We start from the raw sequence: 852 nt of genomic DNA, 5'->3' as shown, positions 1-852 counted from the left end.
CAACTGTGCATAATGCTATGGTGCACAACTACACACTATGGTGCGCAACTGCGCACAACACTACGGTGCACAACTGTACACTATGGTGTGCAACTGCGCATAATGCTACGTTGTGCAACTGCACACTATGGTGCGCAACTGCACACTATGCTACAGTGCACAACTGTGCACTATGGTGCGCAACTGCACACAACACTACAGTGCACAACTGCGCACAACGCTACGGTGCACAACTGCACACAATGGTGTGCAACTGCGCACAACGCTACGGTGCACAACTGCACACTATGGTGCGCAACTGCGCACAACGCTACGGTGCACAACTGCACACTATGGTGCGCAACTGCGCACAACGCTACGGTGCACAACTGCGCACAATGGTGTGCAACTGCGCATAATGCTACGGTGCGCAACTGCACACAACGCTAGTGCGCAATTGCGCACAACGCTACGGTGCACAACTGTACACTACCGTGCGCAACTGCGCACAACGCTACAGTGCACAACTGCACACTACCGTGCGCAACTGCACACAACGCTACAGTGCACAACTGCACACTACGGTGCGCAACCATGCATAATGTTATGGTGCACAAGTGCACGCTACGGTGCGCAAGTGCGCATAATGTTACGGTGCACATGATGCACGTTACGGCGCACAGCCGCGCATACCGCCCCCATGCTGGCAGGCGAGGGGTCCGCACCTGGCCCGGTCTCTGCGGAGCGCAGCCCGTTAGACCCCGTGTCCGGTGCTGCGGACAGGAGACCCGCGCGCGCGCAGAACAGGCCTCTGTCCCGGGACCCCCCCGGGGCGCGGGGCGCGGGGCCGGGCGGCAGGCCCACGGGACGCAG

General features: G+C 59.5%; 1 protein-coding gene across 1 annotated transcript in view; it reads left to right on the top strand.

Annotated features, from left to right (window-relative positions):
- Window positions 1-242: 242 nt before the first annotated feature.
- SDF2 (stromal cell derived factor 2) overlaps window positions 243-852 on the top strand; it is a 3,097-nt gene continuing 2,487 nt past the window's right edge. Inside the window, exon 1 of the mRNA XM_006032863.2 lies at window positions 243-380. Within this exon, the coding sequence (XP_006032925.1) occupies window positions 243-380 (138 nt within the window). The remainder of the gene's footprint in view (window positions 381-852) is intronic.

Source organism: Alligator sinensis, unplaced genomic scaffold (assembly GCF_000455745.1).
Source record: "Alligator sinensis unplaced genomic scaffold, ASM45574v1 scaffold1244_1, whole genome shotgun sequence".
In the NCBI taxonomy this organism is placed as follows: domain Eukaryota; kingdom Metazoa; phylum Chordata; order Crocodylia; family Alligatoridae; genus Alligator; species Alligator sinensis.
This window is presented reverse-complemented; position numbering and strand designations above follow the sequence as displayed.